At 37.4% G+C, this 22279-nt stretch overlaps 5 protein-coding genes across 8 annotated transcripts; 2 read left to right on the top strand and 3 right to left on the bottom strand.

Annotated features, from left to right (window-relative positions):
* Window positions 1-1472: 1472 nt before the first annotated feature.
* Window positions 1473-2704, top strand: LOC111793185 (NAC domain-containing protein 100). Its single transcript, XM_023674960.1, has 3 exons — window positions 1473-1682; window positions 1840-2105; window positions 2219-2704. Exons 1-3 carry the CDS (start codon window positions 1529-1531, stop codon window positions 2702-2704), a joined length of 906 nt encoding a protein of 301 aa, XP_023530728.1. The 5' UTR covers window positions 1473-1528.
* Window positions 2705-4233: 1529 nt separating this feature from the next.
* LOC111793365 (CRM-domain containing factor CFM3, chloroplastic/mitochondrial-like) lies at window positions 4234-8579 on the bottom strand (the record flags this gene model as incomplete). The annotated part of the gene is made up of 10 exons (XM_023675207.1): window positions 4234-4531; window positions 4774-4971; window positions 5048-5119; window positions 5324-5383; window positions 5475-5767; window positions 5847-6003; window positions 6096-6437; window positions 6700-6830; window positions 6920-7382; window positions 7731-8579. Coding segments are annotated over 9 exons (2502 nt in total), but the record flags the coding sequence as incomplete, so codon positions are not given.
* A 274-nt stretch (window positions 8580-8853) lies between these two features.
* LOC111793428 (synaptotagmin-5-like) lies at window positions 8854-14213 on the bottom strand. 4 transcript variants are annotated; one of them, XM_023675295.1, is made up of 14 exons: window positions 13893-14213; window positions 12922-12996; window positions 12696-12803; window positions 12577-12609; window positions 12404-12493; window positions 11983-12117; window positions 11755-11898; window positions 11252-11674; window positions 11046-11180; window positions 10734-10949; window positions 10370-10654; window positions 10154-10291; window positions 9284-9592; window positions 8854-9177 (listed from the first exon to the last, which is right to left on the bottom strand). In XM_023675295.1, the coding sequence occupies exons 1-14, from the start codon at window positions 14055-14057 to the stop codon at window positions 8965-8967; spliced, it is 2469 nt and encodes an 822-aa protein (XP_023531063.1). In that variant the 5' UTR covers window positions 14058-14213; the 3' UTR covers window positions 8854-8964. The 4 variants fall into 4 exon arrangements, with proteins under 4 accessions (XP_023531063.1, XP_023531065.1, XP_023531066.1 ...); XM_023675297.1 differs by having other exon boundaries at window positions 11992-12117; XM_023675298.1 differs by having other exon boundaries at window positions 10370-10642; window positions 13893-14212.
* A 2326-nt stretch (window positions 14214-16539) lies between these two features.
* LOC111793427 (VQ motif-containing protein 20) lies at window positions 16540-17361 on the top strand. Its single transcript, XM_023675294.1, has one exon. The coding sequence runs from the start codon at window positions 16546-16548 to the stop codon at window positions 17269-17271; it is 726 nt and encodes a 241-aa protein (XP_023531062.1). The 5' UTR covers window positions 16540-16545; the 3' UTR covers window positions 17272-17361.
* A 520-nt stretch (window positions 17362-17881) lies between these two features.
* On the bottom strand, window positions 17882-21743 carry LOC111793424. Its single transcript, XM_023675287.1, has 10 exons — window positions 21344-21743; window positions 20886-21161; window positions 20503-20737; window positions 20139-20308; window positions 19907-20049; window positions 19575-19752; window positions 18885-19464; window positions 18651-18763; window positions 18277-18520; window positions 17882-18166 (listed from the first exon to the last, which is right to left on the bottom strand). Exons 2-10 carry the CDS (start codon window positions 21074-21076, stop codon window positions 17936-17938), a joined length of 2085 nt encoding a protein of 694 aa, XP_023531055.1. The 5' UTR covers window positions 21077-21161; window positions 21344-21743; the 3' UTR covers window positions 17882-17935.
* Between the last annotated feature and the right edge of the window lie 536 nt (window positions 21744-22279).

The following is a 22279-nucleotide window of genomic DNA, read 5'->3' as shown; positions in this document are numbered from 1 at the left end:
TGCTGGCACACTGCTCGGTATCTGGCTTTAATACCACCCAATGTGGGACGCTAGCACACTGTCTGGTGTCTGGCTCTGAAACCACCCCACGTGGGACGCTGGCATGCTGCCTGATGTTTGTCTCTAAAACCACCCAATGTGGGATGATGGCACACTACCCGGTGTCTAGCTCTGAACGCACCCAATGTGGGACACTGGCACGCTGCCCAGTGTCTAGCTCTGAAACCACCCAATGTGGGACACTGGCACGCTACCCAGTGTCTAGCTTTGAAACCACCCAATGTGGGACGCTCGCACGCCGCCTATTGTCCGGCTCTGATATCATTTATAATCATTCAAGCCCACCGCTAACAAATATTGTCTACTTTAACCCGTTACATATCGCCGTCAACCTCACGATTTTAAAACGTGTCTACTAACTTGAACTATTACAAATTCGTTTGAAGCGCCTACTAGTTCTAAGCTTTGCCACTAAGGTTTCTTCTCACTTGTTTGTATACTCATCTCTAAATAGAATGATTTGATGACTAAAGTGTGAAACTTTAAACACTCATAATCATCACTACATGAATACTGAGTTGACATAAAGAGCGTTTAAGTTGAGGATTAATGAATTATATTCTGTTAATTCATATGGTTAGCATCTTAATTCCTCCTTAAAACCCAATTTCACGTTAACATAATATATTAATGTACCAAAATGTTTATTAATACAACTTTAGCATTAAATGGTTTAAAGATTTAATTAAGTGAAAAAGAGAGATAATTTGAATAAATACACACGTGGGTGAGTTTCTAGAAAGCGTAAGAGATTTTGATTACGTAATACATTGAAAGTTTGTAGTTAGGAATGAAATTAGAGAGAAACCCAGAGATTTGCATCTGGTTTGGTCACCCTTTTAACTACTTCCCTTAATATAACCTTATTTATATATCCGCTAATTAAACAACAAAATCTTTCATTTTTACCGTTTCAAAACCACCATCTTACAGTTCTATACACGTCTCATAATGAGTTCAATATCAATACGAGTAGGAGATAAACAAATCTTCTCACACCTCTCTGATTGCATTTTAAATTGAGCTCGATCATCGAGTAAATACTTACTTCTTGTTTAACAGTACCGTTTTACATAAGAGTATCTGTATTTGAGGTTTAGCTTTTAGGGTGTTGGGTGGGTAAGAATGGGTAAAGGTGGTTGGAATTTGGATTTTATACTCTTTATACCTCAAATACCAGGTACTCATTATATATTGTTCATGCAAATCAATGGCATTTTGGTCATTTTGCTATCTGTAGAAGAAGAAAAAAACCTCATATTTCCATGCATATCTTTGTCAAAGTGTTAGCTGTAATAAACAAGATAAAAGTACAGTCTTGGTAATGGCTGCAGCTTCCCAGCTTCTTCTTCAAGGCTCTTCAGATTATCATCTCATCCATTTATAACCCCATCTCGCTTCGACTTTCAAAGCTTCTTCTTCTTCTTAAAAACCCCGACGACACGAAAAGAATCGATAGCGTTCTTCAATGGACGATAATCTCCCTCCTGGATTCAGATTCCACCCTACTGATGAAGAACTCATTTCTTATTACCTCACTCAAAAGATTTCTGATTCTTCTTTTACCTCTAAAGTAATCGCGGTCGTCGATCTCAACAAGAACGAGCCTTGGGATCTCCCAGGTATATTATATTACATTTCTAGCGTTTTAGATAGGGGTGTACATTTAACCCGACAATTCAGACCAACCCAACTCTTATAATTTGAGTTGGGTTATTTTTCGTGAGCCCGAATTGTCTCGATTTGGAGGGTGTTTTATTGTGTTTTTGTATGATTCAGCCAAAGCTTCAATGGGAGAGAAAGAATGGTACTTTTTCAGCTTGAGAGATCGAAAGTATCCAACAGGGCTTCGAACAAATCGAGCCACGGAAGCTGGCTATTGGAAGACAACAGGAAAGGACAAGGAAATCTTTGGAGGTGGTGCGTTGGTTGGAATGAAAAAAACCCTTGTCTTTTACAAGGGAAGAGCCCCTAGAGGCGAGAAAAGTAACTGGGTCATGCACGAATACCGCCTCGAAAACAACCATTTTTTCAAACCCTCCAAGGTTCGTAGTACTGAATTATAGTTTACTATATATATATATATATCATATTTGATCTTTTCATATCCTTGTAATTTATTTGATTATAAATAGAGAACTTTCGTACCTTTTCCCAGGAAGAATGGGTAGTTTGCAGGGTGTTTAAGAAGCAAAATCCACCAAAAAAGGCACAGCAATCAACGTCCTCTCAGCCTTGTCTTTCATCTCCATGTGATACAAACTCAATTGTGAATGAATTTGGAGATATTGAATTATCAAATTTCAGCAATAATATTTCAGCTCAAGCATATGAAACCAACAACATGAACATGAACATGAATTGGGGTGCACCAATGAATGATCAAACAGCTTCAATTACCACTCTTCCTTCACTTTCATCATGGCCACCTAATCCCAATCTTTTAACTTCAAATCTTTCAATGAATTCCCTTCTTCTCAAGGCATTGCAACTTAGAACCATGAACCATTCTCAATTTGGAACTAACCATTTGAGCTTCCAAGCTTCTTCTTCTTCTTCCAAAGTTTTCGAGTCTCCGCAACAACAACAACAACCGCAACAACAACAACAGGAGCAACCATTGAACTTGGACTCCCTCTGGTGAAAAAGGCACGCTCATTAACGCTCTTTGTAATATGTGAGACCAATAAGGGAAGTTTTAGGTATATGTAATTTGAATGTGAAGTTTTAGGGTTTAGTTGAAAATGTTGTATGTTCATGTTGATGTTGAACCAAAATCCATTTCAGTGTTAAGGGTTTGGGGAGAAACCCCAGGTCCTTTTGTTTCAAATATAAGCACATATTAGTCTTTGTTAATCCAATCTTGACATGATATGTATACCCATCCTTTTAGGTTATTAATCTTCCAAAACCTAATCTATTGGATATTAAAAATAAGATTTGATTCAAAAACTAGAGCGATCATAACAAAATGAATGAATAAATAAAAGTTTTATGGACTATTGAATTTAGAATTTGACCCATATTCTAAATCTAATAGGGTGTCAATGAACTTGGTTTTGTATATGATTCGAAAATGAGTGACCAAACATCCAAATGTTATGAAATTTCTTGTATATATAAAATTTTAAATATATGATTTTGTTGAATAGTTTGTGATACTCGTCCGGATGGGAGGGGTATGTGAATGAACTAAGATTGCATCCAAATGAGAGCTATTCTGAAGATAGAATGACTTAGAAATGCTTAAAAGAATGCATCTTCCTTTTTAGGGGCTCAACCGCTTGAACATTATTCTTAAGCGTACTTGGAGCAATTCTATGGGACTTGTGTTGGTTTTCCTAACATGCATGTGAGTGAGAACAAAATATGCTAGAAGGACTCGTATTGGTTTGTGGGGGATAGTTTTCACTCTTAAAAGCGAAGAATAAGTAATATGACTATGTTGCAAGAGAATGCTAGGGCTATCAGATGCCAAATCCAAATTTCGAATTCTCGAAAATGAAATAATATGACACATTGTAGGAAAATACTGGAGCTATAAAGTGTCAAATCCAAATTCTGAATCCTGAACCTAGGTCGTTACATAATTAAAAACATAGAGATTATCCATATCGATATNGGGGGGGGGAGATGTGTATTTTTCAAAGTAATTGACCGAGATATGTATGATCATAAAGAGTTGACTTTCTAAACCCTATGAATAAGAAGTTCCAAAAGTAAAACCTAATTGTTTGACTTTTGAGTTTCACATTGCTTTAACTGAATTCACACGTGCATGGTGGCCCATACATTCATAGAATATTTCCATCAACGTTTTAAAAAAATAAAAATAGCCATGTAGGTACCATGTGCAATTGTATTTCATGGTTGAAAGCTTTTTTAGGCGGAATTCTAAACTTAACTATTTCTTCTAACATTTCAAACTTTCACTCTATGATTATACTATTACAAAGATGATTGTTCTTCTACCGAGAAAGTCTCAAAATATGTACTTTTTCANAAAAAAAAAAAAAAAAAAAAAAAAAAAAAAAAAAGGAAGAAGAAAAAATTCTCTAGCTCTCAATTATTAAGAACTAGTCAAACAAAGAACCCAAATTGGCTCTTTGATCCTACTTTATGAACCTGTTGAACAAAACTAGAGTAGCACATACACAAGAAACCATTTGGAAGTGGCATGAACCAGATATTGGTCAAGAATTAGGATGAAAAAATTGGGCCATTGGCTGAATTCATATATGGATCTTGCATTTTGTAAGAGGGAAGTTATCCGCATCCAATCTACATGAAAATAAAAGGAAAGATCAAACCCATATGGGCTAGAACTTGAAGCAAATGATGGAGGGCTTCTTATAAGTTAGCCAGCAGGAACACTTTTACAACCAGCTTTCAATGGAAAATGGCAACGAAAATTTTTGGGTTGGCTTAGGCGACACCGAGTCCAGGGTTGACATGTTCCACATCATTCGACCTGGTTGAGGAAACGAAACGAGGAGGTTCAAAAGTATTGGAGAAACGAAGAACTATGGATGTGATTAAATTCAACTCTTTAACATGGAGGTAAATCCTAGACTGAACTGTACCACAAAAGGTAACAATCTCCAGAGAAATGTTTTAAAGTAATCTCACGTTACAAGAATCAGATATCCAGCACCTAATGCAGCATGATCATAGGCAATTAAACAACATGATTTAAGGGGAAGAATGGAGTACCTGAAATATGCAAATGCAATAAGAACATTCCATCTGTTCACAAATTGGAAATGCTCTCCCTACTTAGTTCACTGGATCATCAGTGTCTTCTGAGTCGGAAAAATCAAAATCTTCATCCTCTTCGTACTCGCTATCTTCGTCATTTTCATCTTCGTCATTCTCATCATCCGAAAATGCAGACAAAGATGCTTCCTCATCCTTCAGATCATAATGCGTATTTTTACCACACTTCTATTCAATTTTTATATAGGGAAATAGCAGTCAGGAAACTCACTTGGAAAGACTCTGAGACAGGTCCATCCTGAGATGACCAGTTCCTCTCGTCCTCTGAATCTTCGTTGACGCCCTACGATTGGCAATGAACAATGATATCAAACAAAAGATCAGGTGACGCGTGACAGTACTATTTTATTTGGGGTGGGATCAGTTTGGGGAGCTAAAGCCAGCCCACCCCATGCCATACGAGCTACACACTCATGTATAAATAATAGTCCTATGTAACTTTGCAGGGAAGACAATGTTCTGCAGAGTTAGAAAATTTCCAACTTACAATGTCTTTCTTCATTTGCTCTATGTTCTTCTCGAGTTCAGATATATGCTGACTGAGAGCCTACACAGTTTCAGAAGGATGATACAAGGTGTATATCAGGGATTCATGGATGATTAACACCAAAAAGATAAAGTAATAGACAAAATGAAACCTCATGGCGCTGCATGGCCACCGAACGCTTTAATGCTTTTGCCTTTGTAAGCAAGTTTCTTGGCCTCAAGGCGATGGGTCGACGATAATTCTTTCCTCGATAGTAAATAAGGGCATATCCTTTTGGAACTCTATCTATCGAAACTAGTATTCCGCCACTCTCATACGCTAACAACCTTGCCGTTTCTTCCACAAAAGCAAGTGTCTTTTGCTTGCTAATTAACTTCACAAGTTCCCTATGCTTCCAATGTAAATGCATGTTTTCAACAACACCATCAAAGACACCACGAATGCCTGGAAAATCATGATTACTTCATAAGAATTTAGAATTTATTCATTGATATGTTTCTATTTTCAAATTAATTTTGCTCACCTATAGGTAAATAAGCGGTCATTCTTAACCCAACCTTCCGAAACATGACCCGTTCCTCTTCTGTTATTGTTTCTTGGTCATCATCAGGGCTAGAGAGGATCATGGACGCTTCAATTTTAGATAACAACTTTTCTGCTCTAAGTTTCTTTGCTTGGGCCTACCCATCAAGTTGTTAAAAGATCAAAGTTGATTATTCTATGAGAAGAACAAGCTTATGTTCTGGGACAAAATAAAATCGATAGTACTTACAACACCAAGCTTATGTTCGATTCGTCTGATAAGTCTTTCAGTTTTTGCTCTGGAGCTTTCCTCAATCATTTTTTCACGATCTTCTGCAGATATTTCCCTTCCCCATCGGGACTGAGCCTCATAGAATTCAGCCAAAGTACCTGCAGGTGCCTGTCCATCATTGCTCGATGAAGTTGCTTCGACCACTTTACTTCGAGTTTTCTCTTCCACATCTTGAATGTGTTTTGTTAATTCCTGCCTTTCTGCCAAAGCTGTGGCTACACTTGTTGGGAGAAAATCCTTTCCACGGTATATGACGATAAAATATTTATTTCTCAACAGTAACACACCTCCTGTTAAGTTCTGCATTGTAGATAAACCTTATAGTGAAAATGATACTAATACACAAATAACTCGTCTAGATCGAAAATATGTAACGTAAGTAAGTAAAATATAATTTTATCGAGACGACTTATGATCCATTCTAGGACTCCAGGTACATCAAAGGTCAAAGGGTTTCTCAGTAACATGGGATTTTTGTTTTCAACTTCTGCTAAAAACGGAATCGAATTCATCATATGAAAAAATAAAAAGGAGGAGAAAAAAGAAGAAACATGAAAGGCACCTTTATCTCCTCAGCCATGAGTTTATTATTGGTATTCTGTATACCTCTTTTAACAGCAATTTTAGCTACTAGGCTCTTTTCCCAAAGTTTAAGTATAGCAACTGCCAAGCCCTGATGGTTCCTGTTTCTCCCTGCATGTAAGGATTTAGACGAAAATCTTCACCAAATACTATTTTCGTAACAGAGTCGTGCAACAAAATTAGAGGACATGAAAAAGTACCAAGGGCAAAATGACAAGGTAGGGATTTTGCAAGTTTCCTCATTTGAGTCATCTCTGCATTGGTCAGTCGGGACCGCATTCCTGTTGGGAGAAGCCTGAACGGTGTTTTGTAACCGGGAACAGTAGGAGGAAGCTGATCAGCATCAATAGGAAGAACTCCTGTGCCCCACCATTCAACAAAACGAGGACCTAAACCATCTACTAGTTGGTTGTATTCAGCCTCTTCCTCGGACACGGCCTCATTAGACTTTGGAGCCCCAATAGGCAACTTAGCCTTCTCTGGAGCTGAAACGGCAACATTGCCACTCATTGTCGAAGTAGCAGCAGAAGAAACATCTGGGATGAATACCGCATCCCCCTCCGTTGCAGGGGGTTTAGTTTTAGATGGCCCTTCATAATTACTACCACGGTAAACTACCATAACACTTCCAGACCTCCAAAGAACCAATCCTCCAGTTCGTCGCTGGTCACCACACCATGTAATTAGTTACATGCTCCATGCATTCATTAACAAAAACCAAGAACAAGATAGAAGGTGCTACAATATGAAGTTCTGTTTATTAGGCAAAACCAGAGAAACATTAAAATACCCATCTCTCATTCTACCTCGAGATATCAGTTCAAGAAAACATGTTTCCACACATCAATCCAATCCCAAATTTCCAACCCTGTGGACCAAAATTCTCACAATTGAAGTTTATGTGAATTTGTATGTTTAGTGAGCCTTCATTCGAGTGTTTATTTACACAAAGTAGACTAGAATACATATCATGAGAATTCCGCAAAGAAAGGATCAAATTCAGTAACAAACCTCTACAATCTCGTGGGCTGTCTTCATATCATGTGCAAGCTCCTCATGGAACTTAAGCCTCACCAACTCCTCCTTCCTCCATTTCAAATGAATCTTCTCCAGCACTGCCTGTGTAATCCCCGCTTTCGGTATATTAATCCGCTCTTTAATAAACATCCCCATTCTCCTCAGCCGCCTCAGCTCCTCATCTTCAATTGTCAATTCAGCTAACGTCGGAGCCTTCATCTTTCTCCTTTTCAACCCGCTTCCACCCTCCACCTCTTCCTCCCTGTCCTCCTCTCGCTCCCATGGTAAAACCATATCATCCTCCCCATCCTTATTCGAATCCAATGTGCCATCCGGTCGAATCCATTCACGTTGAAGTAAATCCCCCAGTTTTTCCTTCCCAGTCACCGGCATTGCCTCGAAAGAATCCAATTCATTATCCTCTTCATCCTCCTCCTTCTCCTCCTCATCATCTGATCCTATCCCTAAATTTCGTAAGCGAAGAACAATTCGCTCAATTGAACTCTGCCCTTTGTTCTTATCCAAGTACTCCGTCTGATTCTTCGCTCGATCAGTTCGATCATCTCGTGTCGTTTCGGCTACCTTCTTCTCAACTTTCCGATCATTCCGAGAGCTCCCAGAAGGCCACCTGGAAACCCAAGACGAAGAAGAAGAGGGTCCAGACTTCTGCGAGGTTTTAGGGTTTCTCTTGCCGCTATGCTCAGTGGGAGTTCTGAGAGAAGAAAATGTTCTTGGAATCGGAAAAGAAAAATTCGGGTTTGAGAGAAGCGTACGCGAGTGAGAGGACAGTGGAAGTGAGTTCTTCAATGGCAATTCCGATAGTTTGGCAGTTGCGAAAGCNTTTTTTTTTTTTTTTTTTTTTTTTTTTTTTTTTTTTTTTTTTTTTTTAATGGATTTTTTAAATACCATTTAATTTTTTAATATAACAAATATTATATTTGGTAGTTTTTTTTTTTTTGCTTTCACCCATTTCTTGGAAATAAGATAAAATTAGATATATTATTAAAAAAAAAAATACAATAATTAGTTTTTAAGCCAAATTATTTAAAATAACTAATTTTTTTTAATTAAGATAAATATGTCTTATTATGTCTTTAATTAAGATAAACACCAAAAGGAAAGAACTGTACATTTTATAAGTTACAATAAGCTTAGTGTGATGGAAAGGCATTAACTTTAAAATCTCATGAATCTTACAGAGCTATGTATGTACGTATCTGAAGAACACTCAAGAACATCTCCTACTAAGTGAATAAGAATTAAGAATTTCCTGGCCAAGCTCCTTCATCTTATTTATCAGAAGCCTTTGTTCTGTTTCAAGCTGTTGTATGTATTCCTCTTGCACTTCCTCCAGGCTCTCTAGTTCGCTCAAGCACGCCGAAACCTCGTCGAGATTAACATCCTCGATCAAAGTCTGAAACTTGCTGATTGTTTGCTTCATCTAAAGAACACGGGAAATGAAAGTCACATTCATAACTAAAATCTAAACCGGGTTCGGTCTATAAGACCGCGTGGAAGTAATGATGGAAGAAGGGATGATTCATCACCTGACTTGAAACTTGATGTGCCTTGGTAAAAGATGATTCGGAATCTAAACTGCATCTTTTGTCTTTCTCTAGATCAGGGACTTTTCTTGTGATTTGGATATGGATCTCCCCCCTTTTCACCCCTTGAAGAGGTATCCATTTGTCAGCCATTTGGTTTGGAGGCAATCTTTGATACTCAACAACACAGTCGCCAATGCTCGATGTGGGTAGTAAAGCGTTGTGGTCTTTCACATGCAACAGCAAAGGACTTCCATCATCAGGGAACTCTAAGGTCTGATTCCAATGAGGATTTAAAGTTTTGAAAATAACCTGCAACACATCCCATCAACAAAAACTGATAGCAACACAAGAGATCCGGCTACATTAACGAAGAAATATATATCCATTGATATGAGGCCTTTTGAAAAAACCAAAAGAAAGCACGAGAGCTTATGCTCAAAGTGGACAATATCATACCATTATGGAAGTTCGTGATTCCTAACATGGTATTAGAGTCATGCCCTTAACTTAGCCATGTCAATAGAAAAAATGGTGTAGTCAAAAGTGACTCAAGTATCGAACAAATGGTGTACTTTGTTCAAGAGCTCCAGAGAAAAGGAGTCGAGCCTTGATTAAGGGGAGGCTGTTCGAGGGCTCCATAAAATTCAGGATAAGCTCTATGGTGTACTTTGTTCGAGGGGAGGGTTGTTGAAGATTGTTGGGAAGGGGTTGATCATGAGTTTATAAGAAAGGAATACATCTCCATTGATACGAGACCTTCCGAAAAAGCCACGAGAGCTTATGCTCAAAGTGGACAATATCATACAATTGTGGAGGTTCGTGATTCCTAATACATAAAAGACGTAAATAATGTTATTTAGTTTCTCAAACCTTAGTTCGTTTCTTCAAGATTCCATATTGCACTCTCACATAAGGATCGCTTGTTCCTCCAATATCAGCAGCAACCAAGTCTTTAGCTTCTATGATACCAAGTTCAATCCAACCATTACTGGAGATGGTGTTTGAACCCTGAAAGCAGAAAACAATTGTTATGCAAACCCAGTTCATATTTTCCACATGAAGCCAGAAAAACATTATGAACCATACCCTCGATCCTTCATAGTCATCCAACTTGACTGCCTCTATCAGAAGCCTTAGTTCTCCAGAATTTACTTTTTCTAGGGGGATCCATACATCCCTGGCTATTCCTTCATGAACTCCTTCCAGATTTACTCGTGCAGTACCCATATTTTCATCTCCGAATATATCCACACCAAAGCATTTGATCTTCAGGTATTCACCACCTCCAATCTCATCAAACTCAAACTTTTGATTCCAATTAGGATTCAAAGACATAGCAGTTCTTGTTTTCCGGAGAGCCTGAAAGGAAGTCTGCTGAGTATACTTCTCATGTTCTTTGTTTTTTGTTCCTGTTCTTAAACTTTAATAGAAGAAGGGATTAAAGATTTACCTTCCCATATTCCAGTTTTACATATGTCTCACATTTCCCTGATTTATCCTTCAAACTAAGATCTTTTCCTTCTACAATGGTAATGCCAATCTTCCTTCCAGTTCTTGTACGAAAGTTCGAGGACCCATTAACCGATTGTTGAGATGTAAGGAAATTATGCGAGCTATGTGAACCATCAGAAAATTGCCACTCTTTAACTATAAGTCTCAGAGTTAACTGCAAAACAGGTCACGGGCGTATGTCTTAACCAATTGAGCTAAGCTTGGGGATTATGATATTACGAAAATAGGAAGATAGTAACGAACATCATACCTCCCCACAATCGATGCCTTCAAATGGGACAACCATTTGAACCTCTTTTCCACAAAACTCAGAGTGCTTTGCTATTACTTCAGAGTCAGATCCTATAGCCCAAAATGTTGTGGAATCATCAGCAGCGTACTTCATCTGTTCAAGATGTAAAAGAAAATGAATCAGCTGAAGCTAAGTTAGTTCAACATAGATAGTCAAGAGAGCACCTTTACTTCACAACTGGCTAGATAGTCATACTTCACATGGCTTGGGTTAGACTCATAAAGATTGAACCGAAGAGTTCCTGTATCTTCATGTAAGATCATATTGAATGTTGAATTCCATACAGGGCTGGAGCCTGATCTTACTGTAGTTCTCCTACTTAGCTCATCAATTTCTACCTCCACAAATGTCTGTAAGTCTTCCTTATCAGTTAAGGTTTCTTCTGGTGGACTGTTCATATAGGTACTCAGTGACTTTCTGGAAGAGTTTCCTCTCAAGCTGTTCCTGGAAAGCTTAGTGGCTGAGATGACTGTCACATATATTGTACCACTCACAGCCTTTTTACCGAGGTCGACTGCTGGCAAGGGGAAACAGCGGCGTCGAGGTTCGACCATTGTTCTTACTATAAAGTCCGTTAGAAGTTTAACCTGCAAAAGAATGTGGTATGAACCCTCTTGTATTCATTTGAAAAGTTCTTTCCTTTCTTGAAGGGAATGAGATATTTTACCAGCCAGGAAGATACACCAGGTAGCTCTGTTGCAGGCAACGACTGGCTTCCACCACTTCCAAAAGCAACTCCTATTCTTACTTCTGGAGTATAAACAAATGAATACAGAATCGCTCTCCCATCCAAGATTGGTCTCAAGAGAAGCTGTGTCAAGAACGATGTCGTTATGGTTTGATAAAATCTCATAAATAGTCTCTATGCGTAAGGAAAGAAGGGTTAGGAAAGTACTTCACATACATCACCCTTTAAGTGAATGCTGTTGATAACAATCCGGCAAGTTCCAGTAAATGGCATGCCCAATTTGGCAAGTAACATGATACTCATTTCATTTGTGTCCCAATCAAAACCCAAACGCATGATTCTCTGCAATGGCATACACAGAGAGCACAATAAATACCTTGGTATCCGGGTATTGGTCGTCAACTGATAGCAGAAAACTTGCAGGACAACAAAACTAACTCTAATGTTAAGACAACATGTGCTTCCATTTATACATGTGAACAAGAAAGTGGCCAAACATCAAAATGTCCGAACAAAAGCGATAATATATTTGTAACAGCCTAAGGCCACCGCTAGCAGGCTTCCCCTCAAGGTTTTAAAATGGTCTGCTCATAATATTGTAGAGGGAAGGTTAAACAAGAAGGCAAACCTGATTACCAGATGTTGACCATTGTGTCCCACGAAGACCCAAGCCAGGGGGACATGAACCTAGAGAAAACTCCAATAGTTCTACTCTTTCCTGCAAGGATCATTCCTCAATATGGACGTTGATGAAGCTATTCAACTCTATAAAAAGCATTATAGAATATAATAAGAACTCACAATAAGTCTTGACCTCCGGTGCTTTAATCGTTTCTGCAGCAATAAAAAATTTCAAAAGTTGATATCAGTAGAGAGATTATGCAGACACTTCCATGTGAAAGCAAGGATGAAAGCTTCACCTCAACAATAGTAGAGAACTTCAATGAAAGTTTTTGGTTGATGTGATTAGGCCAAATTTGGGTCAACAGCTTATTCAACCATTCACAATGCTCCAGTGGTGTAGTGGGCTGTAAGAGATAAGACAATAAGATTACAGTTCAAACGGTGAAATCCATCAGGGGTTTTGAAATCTTTTCTATTTTTTGGATGTTATCAATGTGCTCCTATTGAATTGAAGAACATTACAGAGGTGTCCAATACAATTTGCTTCCATTTTTTGTTCAATTCTTCTACTAGTAGCTGACGTTGGAAACTCCCATACTGCAAAAAAAAAGGTCAAGATTTCATATGTTGTCGCGTTGTAGAATCCCAATTGGCTACACCCAATGAACATACAGCAGATGAAAGAATGGAGAAGAAACTTAAAATTATAAACCAATTGCTTTGCTGCAAATTAATAGTTCGGGAAAGCAATCCAATAACAACTGAAGTTGGAATGAAAAAATATTGAATATGAAACAAGAACACCTCTTATCCTCTTTTGTTATCTCCCGCTGATAAAATAGGAAGAAACAATTTACTTTATAAGGGTGTGGAAACCTTTCCTCAGTACACACGTTTTAAAACGTTGAGGGAAAGCCTAAAAAGGGTAATATCTACTAGCGGTGGGCTTGGACCATTACAAATGGTATCAGACATTGAGAAATGTGCTAGTGAGGACGCTGGCTTTCAAGGTGGGTGGATTATGAAATCTCACGTCGATTGAAGAGGAAGAGGAAACGAAACATGTCTTATAACCGTGTGGAAACCTCTCCATAGTAGAGGCGTTTTAAAACCTTGGTAGATTGTAAGATCCCACCTTGGTTGGTTGAAGAGGAACGAAACATTTCTTAAAGTGTGGCCACTTCTCTAGGAGACGCGTTTAGCTTAGAGAGAACAATATCTATACAATACTAAGTACAGAATACCAAGTACAGAATACTAAGTACAGAATTCAAGCTATGAAGGTAAAGAAATAGCTGGATTCTAGTCTGCTAAACTAAGTTATACAAATTACACAATTGGAATTCGCAAGTCATAACAATTCCACTATGCAAAACCTGAAGAGAGGCGACCATTCACTTCGTTACTCACAAGAAATCGCATTAAATCATGATGATCAAAAGAAAAACGTTCTTGGGTCGGAATAATTATGGGTAAAGAAGTGGAAGAATTACCTGTAAAGTCGCCCACACCGCAATAGCTAGCGGAATCCAATTAGAGAAAGAAAAAACCCAACCTACAAAAAACAGAGGAACCAAACAGAAAAGAACAGCCTTATCGAAAGCAGCATGGCGCAAAAGCTCAACACTCTCTTCAACGTTGAGCCTAAAAGGGTTCATCTTCCTCCCCTTCACTTCACTGCCTCAACACCCAACTAAATCACTCTCTTCACAGAACAACATAAATTTGCGACCCATAATTTCGGAAAGACAGAGGAAATAGGAACGCAAAGGGGCATAAATGTAAGATAGTGAGATATTCAGGTAAAAGAAAGAAGATAGAACATTAAAAGGAGAAAAGGGGAAGTGGGTCACATTACACAGTCCACACATAATGGAAATGAACATCTCCGATTTGACAGATGAAAGAGAAAAAACAGAGTGATTTGGGAATACATTTCTTCATGCAATTATTTTTTTGATTGAATTTGCTATCAAATTCATTGAGTGAAACATGAAATGGGTATCATTTTTCTCTTTAAATCATTAAAGTACAATAGTGAATAGTATGAACGACGTGCATGGCATGCTATTGATTAAAAAAAAAAAGGATTGTTACCCTCTCCCTATTAGGGGTGTACATGGTCCGGGTTGGGTTGGGTTGAGCTATTTTTTTGACCCAACCCAAAAGTTAAGGTTTGTGGGATTGGTAACCCAACTCAACTCAAAACTTTTCACAACCCGACCCGACCCAACCCTCCATTTTTTGTTGGGTTCGGGTTGGGTTGTTAATTTTTTTTTTTTTAAGTTTTATTTATACACAATTTATAATTATTTGGATACAATCTTATATAGACTATATTAAAAATTGACTAACAAACACAAATCAATCCATAATTATTAAAAAAAGAATCAATAAAAAACAACGAACAAAAATTGTAACATATTAACATAGTTCGAGTGAAAATTGTGACATATTCACATAGTTCAACATGTCATAAAATTAAAGAAAACCGAACATTTCTTGAAAATGAGTTAAAATAGAAAAAATATAAGGATATATCATGAAATTAAATAAACCATAAAAATGATAAGTTTAAAGATATTAATATAAAAATAAAAAAAAACATTTAAATATATTTTAGTTAAAATATGTTTACTTATACCTAATTTTGATAAACATAAATAAACTATTAGAAAAATAATATATATATATATAAATTGTGATACTGTAATAACAATAGAAAATAAATACATTAAAATTACTGTATTTAAACTAGAATTTAGAAATATAATAACATTGCAACAAATAAAAAATAAATATATTACAACATAATGTGTGAATATGTATAAAATTATTGGGTTTTCTTCAAATATATTTAAACTAAAATTTAAAATTAATTGTCTTAATTCTAAACTAAAATTTACAATTATTTGGTAGGTAAATTTAAAATTAATTGTCTTAATTCTAAACTAAAATTTACAATTATTTGGTAGGTTTAATCCTTATATATATATAATTTATGACGTATAATTGTTAGAAAGGTATTTTTTTTTAAATATATATATATAAGAAAAAAAAAACATGTATTTGCATATATATTTAATATATATAATATAAAATTAAAAAAAAGACATGTATTTGCCATTAGTAGGGTATTTTTAAAATTATATATCTAATCCTTATATATATAATTTATGAACATATAATGGTTAGAAAGGTATTTTTTAAAAATATATATATATAAAAGAAAAAAAAAACATGTATTTATATATATATATATATATATATATATATATATATAATATAAAAAAAATAAAAAATATATATATATAATATAAAAATAAAAAATAAAAAATATATATAATATAAAATAAAAAAAAAACATGTATTTGCCATTAGTAATGAGTGTTTCAATGTACCACTCTGGCAAACCTATTGTAAATGAAAGATCTTAATATATTTTATATATTTGAATTTGGCTTGGGTCAACCCGAGGGTTTTACACACGAACCCGAAATCGATTCATTTCGGGTTCAGAAAAATGAACCCAACCCTACTCGAAATGCTAATCCAATCCAACCCAACCCTTGTAGTTTGGATTGGGTTGGTCTGGTTGTCGTGTTGTTGAATGTACACTCCTACTCCCTATCATTTCTTAACTTTTTATAAAGAAAAAGTCCAAATTTTTATCATTCCCTGGGCCCTATGGTTAACACCCAATTAAAATTTGAGCTAAATTTGATTAAAAAATAATTAAATTTTACTATTAAAAAAAAAAAGAAAAAAAAGTTAATTTTCAGCAAATTAATTTATAACTAACTCGCTAAAATCCACCTACTACCTCGTTTTGACGAACACGTGGCATTTACTCCTGACAAATTGGGGGATTACAGTTCAGAACACGGCCACATCATCTCGAAAAACGTAACCGCTATCTGACGTGGCAAGATTGTTGTTTATGATGGTCCTGTAACCGCTATCTGACGTGGCAAGATTGTTGTTTATGATGGTCCTGGATGCAGCGGATAAGTTTCCGTTGCGTATATAAGCAAAATCTGGCGAGTTGTTTCAGGTGCATTTTCTGTTAATGAAAAGTGAAATGAAATGAAAAGAAAATCGAATTGAGGTGAGGATTTGAGAAATCCGAGATTGAAGTCTAAAATTATGAGCCCTCAACAACCGCTTAATGGGAAGAGGGATCAGAGCACCGCCAATACCAACAACAATGCCAAGGTTTTGTGTCCGCCTCCATTGAAGATCAATAAGGATTCTCATTTCATTAGGAAATCTTCGTCGTCTAATTCTACTTCGCCTTCTTCGTCTTCGTCTTCCACTTCTTCGCAGCTTGTCAATGGCGTCGCCGCCGCTGTTGCTGTCGCAGGTTCTGTCAAGCCGCCGCCGCAGCGTCATCCGGTGATTATATACACGCATTCTCCCAAAATTATCCACACGCATCCTCGAGATTTTATGGCGTTGGTGCAAAAGCTCACTGGAATGTCTCGATCCGATGAAGAAGCTTCTCCTAAGGCGACGAAATCTGGCGACGAGAATAATAAGGGATCTAAAGCCGTTGTGAGTGATGATAATGAATCGTCGTCCGTTGTGACAGAGGAGAATTGCTGCAGCGGCGGCGTGGTGGAAGGTCAGGTTAATTCGTGTTTTGCTCCGCCGATCTTCGAGCCACCGCCACCTCCTCCACAACTTGCTAATTCTTACCTAACGAACATTCCGGTTTACAGGCCGAATTCGACGGAGTTTTTGTGCTCTAATCAGCCGTTTTTTAACTACGACGATTCCTTGCTCTTTGGCGCTCCTAACATCCAATCTCTTGCGTCCACTAATTCTACACTGAACGGAAATAACGATTTCTGCGAATATGGCGAATATTAGGGCTTTTTGTTTGTGTTGATAGTTGAGTTTGGGGAGGGATTATTTGATTCCATTTGATTTTGATGCAAATAAAAAAAGATTATCGTTCCTCTTAATTCCCGAATATAATCCTCTAGATTAGGGAACTAATTTCGATTTATTTCCTCAATTCCATAGAACAACATTGGAGCGGTATTTCCAAAATCCAACCCAACCAACCGAACTTTGAGTTCAAAGCCAAATTGGGTGTGGCTTTATTTCTACGTCGGTTAGAATAGTCCTCTTCTTCCATTTTCTCTGGTAAGTTGATCATTTTGTTCGAGTTAACAATCTCTCTCTGTTCATCTTCGATGTGATTTATCGAAGGATTTAGAAGTGGATTATGCTTTGGTAGATGCAGTTCGGCAATAAGGATGGAAGATCATACATGAATGCTGGAGAGGCGACATTGGAATAATTTCTCCAGTTTTTATCTTTTTTTCGTTTCGTTTCAAGTTTTTGATCTGATGTAATTGTTTCTTCACTAATGAAGAACTCTTTTGTGTTCTTTTTTAAAAAGTCTCTTTCCAAGTTTTATTCCCATTATTTATGCTATTTTAAAGTCTTTTTTTTTTTTTTAAGAAAAAAAAAATTCCATAAAATACATATACATATAATTTACAAAGGAAAAAAAAAAAGGTTCATTTCATTTCCTCTTCTTGTCTTCCTTCTTTTCCCTGACAAGAGCAACAGGAGCTGCTGGAATGCTGAACCACCATTCCCCAACTCTTCTTGTCAATCTCTCTGTGCTTGCTTTTCTTGGGGGTGAGTATCTGGTAAAGGCCTCCAAGAACACCATTAAAACTATGTATTTTGTGGGAAGGAAGGCCAGAGTTACGGCTATCACTAGAAGGGAACTTGCGAACTTCATTGTGGCCTGATGATCATTTCAACAAAATACGATGGATTCAATCATGGAATTCAAAGAATTGGTTTGCATAGTAATCCATCAGCAGCAGATAATGAACTAACTGGTTTCGAACCAACCTTTGGGAAAATGGCGAGCAGCAAGCCACGCAGCTTGAGGAGAACGATATTCCCGTCTTGGATGAACTCTTCAGCTTGCGAAATCGCATTCTGAACCGCCAAAAGCTGCTCCATTGCATTCATTGCTGGAGGTGCTATGACCTTAACTTCATTGACTGGGTTACCTTGGTTGAAAAGTCGACTTAGCATCATGAAAACTGCCAAGAACACGAGTAGCAGAGCAGCTGCGTAGGACAGCCAGTCCCTGTGAAAAGAATGACATGACAAAGAAGTTCGTCTTAATCGCTGTATTGTAAATCAAATTCTAAATCAGAATAACCGAACTGGAGTTCAAACAGATTTCATGGGAGCTTCCCATAATGCAAAACATTTACCTGTAGATAATGTAACTGGAGACCACACAGAACGCCAAAGACTTCATAGGATCTTCCCATAGTGCCAAAGAAAGAAGGCACTTCCCAACTTCACTCACCGGCAACATTAATTCCTGCAATGCAATAATTTAAAACAGTACATCCTGATACAGATTATATGAAACATCTGAACATTTAAGATTCGGAATCGAGTTGCATTAAAAGTAATCTTCTAATAGGCAAGATGATCAATACCTTCATCACTGCTAAATTAGTATCGATGCCATCTACTTTTGCTCCATCGACCGTCTCTCGAGCCATCACCACCTTTTCATAACAGTTTTTTGATTCCTTGACTGCCCTTTCCAATGGAGTCATTTTTCCAACAGCAATCTCACCCACAACAAGCTCATTTTCATTGGAATCGGTCAAAGCTGTTCCCATTCCGAATCCCAAGTGAGAAACGAAATCAAACGATGAAATCGAGTACATACCCTTTTCATAACTAGATTTGTTTGTTCGGTCAATCTCCTTCATGTCTGACATATTAGCAAGGGCTTCCAATATTAAGTCCCCACCTGGAAGTTGATCGCAAAGATTAAACATGAGAAGCGATTCGCACCCAAGAGACGGTGTAGAACATATATCTTGAATGGCTTGTAAACGTAGAATTCCAAGTACAGCTTTTGTGAGAGCTTCACTCCTTTGAATTCCCTTGATCTGGAACTTATTGATAAATCTATGAACATATAAGACCTCACGGATGATTGCCAGCCAAAAATCTCGACGAGTATGGCCTTTGAGTTCGGGAAACTCAAACACAACTGGTTCTGATCTACAAAAGTCACATTTACCAACAAAAAAAGAGGTGAAAATCAATAATAATAAGTTGTTTGCACCATTAGCCCAATCAAGCCCAGGCTTGCCAAGAAGAAAGGAACTTACAAGGAAATGGACTTATACAGAACTGCCTTATCAAAGAGCCGAGTACCCCATGGTCCAGTCAATTCAGGTTTGACAACCTGTTTCAGATCATCAGATAAGTCATATTTTTTTGCCTTGTCAAACGACACAACACGAAGAGCTTCGAAGTAAAGTGCATGATCTGTCAGAACCAACCTACCTGCGCAGATGACAAAATAAAGAGGTGAAAAAAGAAATTTAACAGCAAGATCTTCAAAATATTATCTTATATATACTGCCTGCTCCTAACATATCCATTCATTTGCACCAACGATATCGAAGAACGAAGTTAATCAAATCATTCCATGACTCACCCGGCCACGTAGAAATTCCTACATGTTCAAGAACTGGTTGTGTGGTGACTGTTCCATCCACTTCTAAAATCCTTTCTTCTCTTAATGATCTTTCAGACAGAAGAAGGTTCGACTCTGATAGGCTTTTCATTTTTCTAATAACCCTATCAAGATGACCATGTGATATTAGACTTAAAGAACTAACAAAATAGCAACTTCGATGCATAAACACAAAAAATTGGAAGGGGCCTACTTTTCTAATGAGCTCAGGTACTTGTCGTAGACCGAGAACTGAAGTCTAGCACCAGCTGATGTAGTAAGCACCTCGAAAATATTTTCGCTAATGATCACATTTGAAATTATGGGAACTGCTGGAGCAATTCTTGAGAAAGCCTCCACCCCAACTGATGCATCTTCAGCAATCTGTAACAAGGGTCAGTTGTAGATGAATATTGAAAATATTAATATCAAATAAAAATTCAGCATGGAATCTTCATATGCATCGTCTAAGAACAGTCCGAGTGAACTACTAAATGGGATCAGAATAAGAATCTTAATGATCTAGTATATTCATTTTCCAATTCAGACGTGCAAACCCGATAAAAGCAAAATCTTACATTAAGTTCAGGCAGGCTAGAACTTGCTGGGGCTTCCCAAGCTATCATCATGTCGAATGTCAAGCGTCGAAATCTTTTATCAGCCAAATAGCCTGTATTATGTGTAGATACCGCAAGTGCCCTGAAACTGCAATACTCTAGAAAGTTTCTCGCATAATTCGAAGAACCCTTGATTGAATCAATTGCCTCCACATTAAAACTTTCTTGAAGTTCGCTAGCAGAAACACCAAGGATTCTGCATATTTCACATTGCAATGGATTGAGAGGCAATTCATTTAAATCCTTGAACACTAATTTACTAGTTTAATATAAATGATGTCCAAGTAACAGTTGTAAAGAAATATCAAGTACCACTAAAACCTACAAGGATAGCAAAAACTTACTTAGAACATCTCCGAACAACCACATTGGCAATTGGAGAGAGCTCACTTATCCAATTCCTCTGAGCAGAAGGAGATCGTTCAATTTCTTCAAGTTCTTCATCAAAGAAGCTTCGATTTCCTAACAACCATTTCAATGAACTATCTCTAACAAGCCCCTCGAGCGTACTTCTGGTTTTGCTGACCACAGCCATCTTATTCAAATTTCTTGCAATATAGCGAGCTGAAAGATCCCCATACCAAAACGTCCCCAGCAGATATCTAATAGACGGCCAAGACCTGATGAATTCAATTGATAATGTCATTTAAACAAACAAAACACTCCTACCCTCGCACAGAACTAGTAACTTCATGCTGTATTTCAATCAATTGCATCCAATTTAAGAATACAAACAACTGCTCTGTTCGTAGCAAAAAGGTAATAATCAAACAGAGTAATTTTACTGTTTGTGCAACCTTACCTGAACACTGTAGCGCTACCCTTCAATTGATTTAAGCACCGAAAGAGAAAATCCAAGGAGCAGAGTATGAAATTAAGCAGCTCGACGATAACCCACCGCGATAAACTCCATCAAAAACCCAAAACCCACATTCTATCTAAAGTTGACAACCGTACCGAACAAATTGCAGCTACAAGGATCGTAATAACTTCGGAACCCTCTCGTAATCCCTATGCTATCCGACGGTGCAAAACCTCGCATCACGAACCCCGCGCGCCATTTCTCTAGAGACCCAAAGCGCCGATTCGCGGGATTTTGAAGAAAGACGCGTGGTGACAGCAGAGCAGCGAAGAGTCGGTTCGATCAGTCTCCCCAGTTGCAAGGAACGTCAAATATTCTGCGATGGGTTTGGGCCTTGATTCTTGCAATAGATATTAAGATGAAGAAAATAAAAGAATTAAATTTCAATCAGATGGGTCGATGAGTCATCCTCATATGGCATTATCAGTTCAATGCTGGTTGATGACACGATGTGGTAAATCATTTGTGGCCCATCTAATCACTTAGACTTTTTATTGTTCTTAATGCTAATTTGATTTCTCATTTATTAGGGATTTATTTTTGTATATTTATATCATATCTAAATTATTTATAATAATGCAACAAAATTATTAATTGCTTTACAAAATAGTTAGTATAGGATCTATTTCTGGGCCTGGATAAAAAGATTGCGATTCTATAAGGCCCAGAGTTAGGTCGGTGAAGCCCATATATTGGGCCTCAATATTTACATGGGCCTAATTGAGCTGCTTTTGTACAAGCCCATTTTTTTATTGGGCCGGCCACATTGTCGCTCTAAATAGCCCATTGGGGTTTCAAGCCCACATTTCATCTTCCAAGAATAAATTTGACCCAATATCGCCAAGAATATCCTGTGGTTTTTTTTTTTTTTTTTTT

This window comes from Cucurbita pepo, chromosome LG04 (genome assembly GCF_002806865.2).
Source record: "Cucurbita pepo subsp. pepo cultivar mu-cu-16 chromosome LG04, ASM280686v2, whole genome shotgun sequence".
NCBI classification, from domain to species: domain Eukaryota; kingdom Viridiplantae; phylum Streptophyta; class Magnoliopsida; order Cucurbitales; family Cucurbitaceae; genus Cucurbita; species Cucurbita pepo.
This window is presented reverse-complemented; position numbering and strand designations above follow the sequence as displayed.